The 2,657-nt window shown below is 59.3% G+C and overlaps 1 protein-coding gene across 1 annotated transcript in view; it reads left to right on the top strand.

The window, feature by feature from the left end:
- MAPKAPK2 (MAPK activated protein kinase 2) overlaps nucleotides 1-2,657 on the top strand; it is a 26,715-nt gene that overhangs the window by 22,228 nt on the left and 1,830 nt on the right. The window contains exons 4-9 of the mRNA XM_015650418.2: nucleotides 768-832; nucleotides 1,480-1,559; nucleotides 1,667-1,793; nucleotides 2,037-2,112; nucleotides 2,242-2,366; nucleotides 2,513-2,598. Of these exons, the coding sequence (XP_015505904.1) occupies nucleotides 768-832; nucleotides 1,480-1,559; nucleotides 1,667-1,793; nucleotides 2,037-2,112; nucleotides 2,242-2,366; nucleotides 2,513-2,598 (559 nt within the window). The remainder of the gene's footprint in view (nucleotides 1-767; nucleotides 833-1,479; nucleotides 1,560-1,666; nucleotides 1,794-2,036; nucleotides 2,113-2,241; nucleotides 2,367-2,512; nucleotides 2,599-2,657) is intronic.

Here is a 2,657-nt window from a genome sequence, read left to right as displayed (position 1 = left end):
GGCTCTGGGTCCATCCTGGCGGGCTCTGGGTCCATCCTGGCGGGCTCTGGGTCCATCCTGGCAGGCTCTGTGCAGCAGAGGGCTCTGAGGGCTGCAGGCTATTGCTGTTGCAGATGTGGCTGTCAAGGAGATGCTATCAGCTCTGGGAAAGCCAAGCTGCTCCTGCTTCAGTCAGATAAGGCAGGGGCAGGAAGTGCCATTATCCCTGCTCTCATGGAGAATTCTCCCATATCTCAGTCTTGATCTCTGTGGGAGCTGCATTTCCCGGGGGTACCTGTGGTGGGAACCCCACCAGAGGCTCTCCAACACCTCCCATGGGACCTGGCAGTGCTGCAGTGGGGTCCAGCCTCTGCCTCCCAGCTTGGGGAGCCCGTTGTGACACTGCTGATGTCTCAGCCATGCCCTGAGCTTTGCTCAGCACTTCTGTGCTGGGTCAGGGTGCTGCTGAGGCAGTTGGCCTGTGAGCAAAAGGAGGCCACATGTGCTGGGAGAGCTCTCACCAACTTCAAGCCACATTTGCTGCCTTTACTGTAAATGTGTTTCTGTGGGCTGCTGGGGTGACCACGTCCGCCTGCACCTCTGCCAGCACAGAGCCTCTGCCCTGCTCGTTTCGGGAAGGAGGAGGCTCTGAAATGCCCCAGAAGCACCAACCCAAGCACTTGGATGGGGAAGGGGATTGTTTCCTGCTGAGCAGCAGAGGGTTTGGTGCAGCTTGTGGCAGTGTGAGACAGACACACAGCGTGTAACACCACCTGCTTCTCTTGCAGCTTGGATGGCGGGGAGCTCTTCAGCCGGATTCAGGACAGGGGAGACCAGGCCTTCACAGAACGGGGTATGGAGCCCACACCCTGCTGGCCTTCCAGTCCACCCCATCCCCTCAGTGACTCTTGAGCCTTCAGCAGAGTTTGGAGCTCCCAGAGGAACATGGGTGCAAGAGCCCTGCTTTACATGTTCACTTGGGAATAGGGTTAGGGGGGATTTTCTCAGTTGCTCCCACACTCTGTCCATCTCACTCCTGTCAGAAACACCCACCTTCCACAAAAAATTAAGTCCATGGGCTGTGGTTCTCATAGATCTTATTAATCTTATTAATCTCGTTCTCTCTGGCCAGGCAAAGCAGCCACACAACCCAAACCCTGAGCCTGTTGCTCCCTTGACCCCCTTAGGGTGGGAACCCTAAGGGGAAGCCTTTCCCAGCTGGATTCCTTGCTGCTTGGGTGTCCTAAATGGTGCAATCCCCTCTTTGGTGTCAGCGTCAGGGGCTGGACTCTGCCCCATCCCTCCCCTGCAGTTTCTGGGGGCTACAGGCTCCTTACCCAGGGGAGTGGCAGAGACTCCATGGAAAGGGGGGGACATCCAGCACAGAGAACCCCTTTGACCTCAGGCAGGTTCTTCCTGGTTTGTGGAGTTCCCCAGGGAGTGGTGGTGCCCTTTTTAACTTGCTTGTGAAGGCTTCTGATGGTTTCTTTGCTGCTTCAGAGGCTTCAGAGATCATGAAGAGCATTGGGGAAGCCATCCAGTACCTGCACTCCATCAACATCGCGCACCGGGACGTGAAGGTACCACCCTGAGCCCTCCCCTGGCAGTGCTGAGCCCCCCTTGGCCGTGCCAGGGCCGGGCTGGCCCAGCCCTGCTGCTCAGCCCCCTCTTCCCTGCGTGTTCCCAGCCGGAAAACCTCCTGTACACCTCCAAACGGCCCAACGCCGTGCTGAAACTCACCGACTTCGGCTTCGCCAAGGAAACCACCACGCACAACTCCCTGGCCACGCCGTGCTACACGCCCTACTACGTGGGTCAGTGCCTGGGGGGCTGGGCTGGGGGTTTGGAGGGCTGGGGGGCAGAGCTGGGGGGGTTTGGAGGGTGCCATGTGCAGCCCAGCACCTCTGGAGGCTGAGGTGCAGCAGGGAGCCTGCTCCAGGCAGCGCTTCCCAGAGTGCCCGGAGCTGCAGGTGGCTCTCGGTGTCTCCATGGGGTGGCAGAGCCCTGTCACCTGGTGCTGACACTTGGATTTAGGATTTTCTTTCTGTCTTTACCAGCCCCAGAAGTGCTGGGCCCAGAGAAGTACGACAAGTCCTGTGACATGTGGTCCCTCGGTGTCATCATGTATATTCTGTAAGTCTGAGGGTTCCTCTCCCTCCTGCCGGGCTCAGCTCCTGCTCTTGGCACTGCCCTGTGCCCTGTGGGTGCTCCTGGGGAGGCTTTTGGGGTGGCCCATTGGCTGTGTTCCCTCTCCTGCTGTAGGCTCTGCGGGTACCCCCCCTTCTACTCCAACCACGGCCTGGCCATCTCTCCTGGCATGAAGAAGCGAATCCGAATGGGCCAGTACGAGTTTCCCAACCCTGAATGGTCCGAGGTGTCCGAGGAAGGTAAATGTGGTGCCTGTCCCCAGGCTGAGGTCTCCCTTTGAGGGCTGGCTGTGGCAGGAGGGGGTGCAGGGGTTTTGGGGCTGGGCTGGAGCTCAGCAGAGCCCCCCGGGAGCTGCTGGCCCCTGACCCTGCCCGAACGCTCGCAGTGAAACAACTGATCCGCAACCTGCTGAAAACAGACCCGACCCAGCGCATGACAATAACGGAGTTCATGAACCACCCCTGGATCATGGTGAGGGTGGGGATCCGTGGGATGGGATCCGTGGGATGGGATCCATGGGATGGGATGGG

The sequence above is a fragment of the Parus major genome, chromosome 26, assembly GCF_001522545.3.
Source record: "Parus major isolate Abel chromosome 26, Parus_major1.1, whole genome shotgun sequence".
NCBI classification, from domain to species: domain Eukaryota; kingdom Metazoa; phylum Chordata; class Aves; order Passeriformes; family Paridae; genus Parus; species Parus major.
Note: the sequence above shows the minus strand (reverse complement) of the source record. Positions and strands in the feature narration are given on the sequence as shown.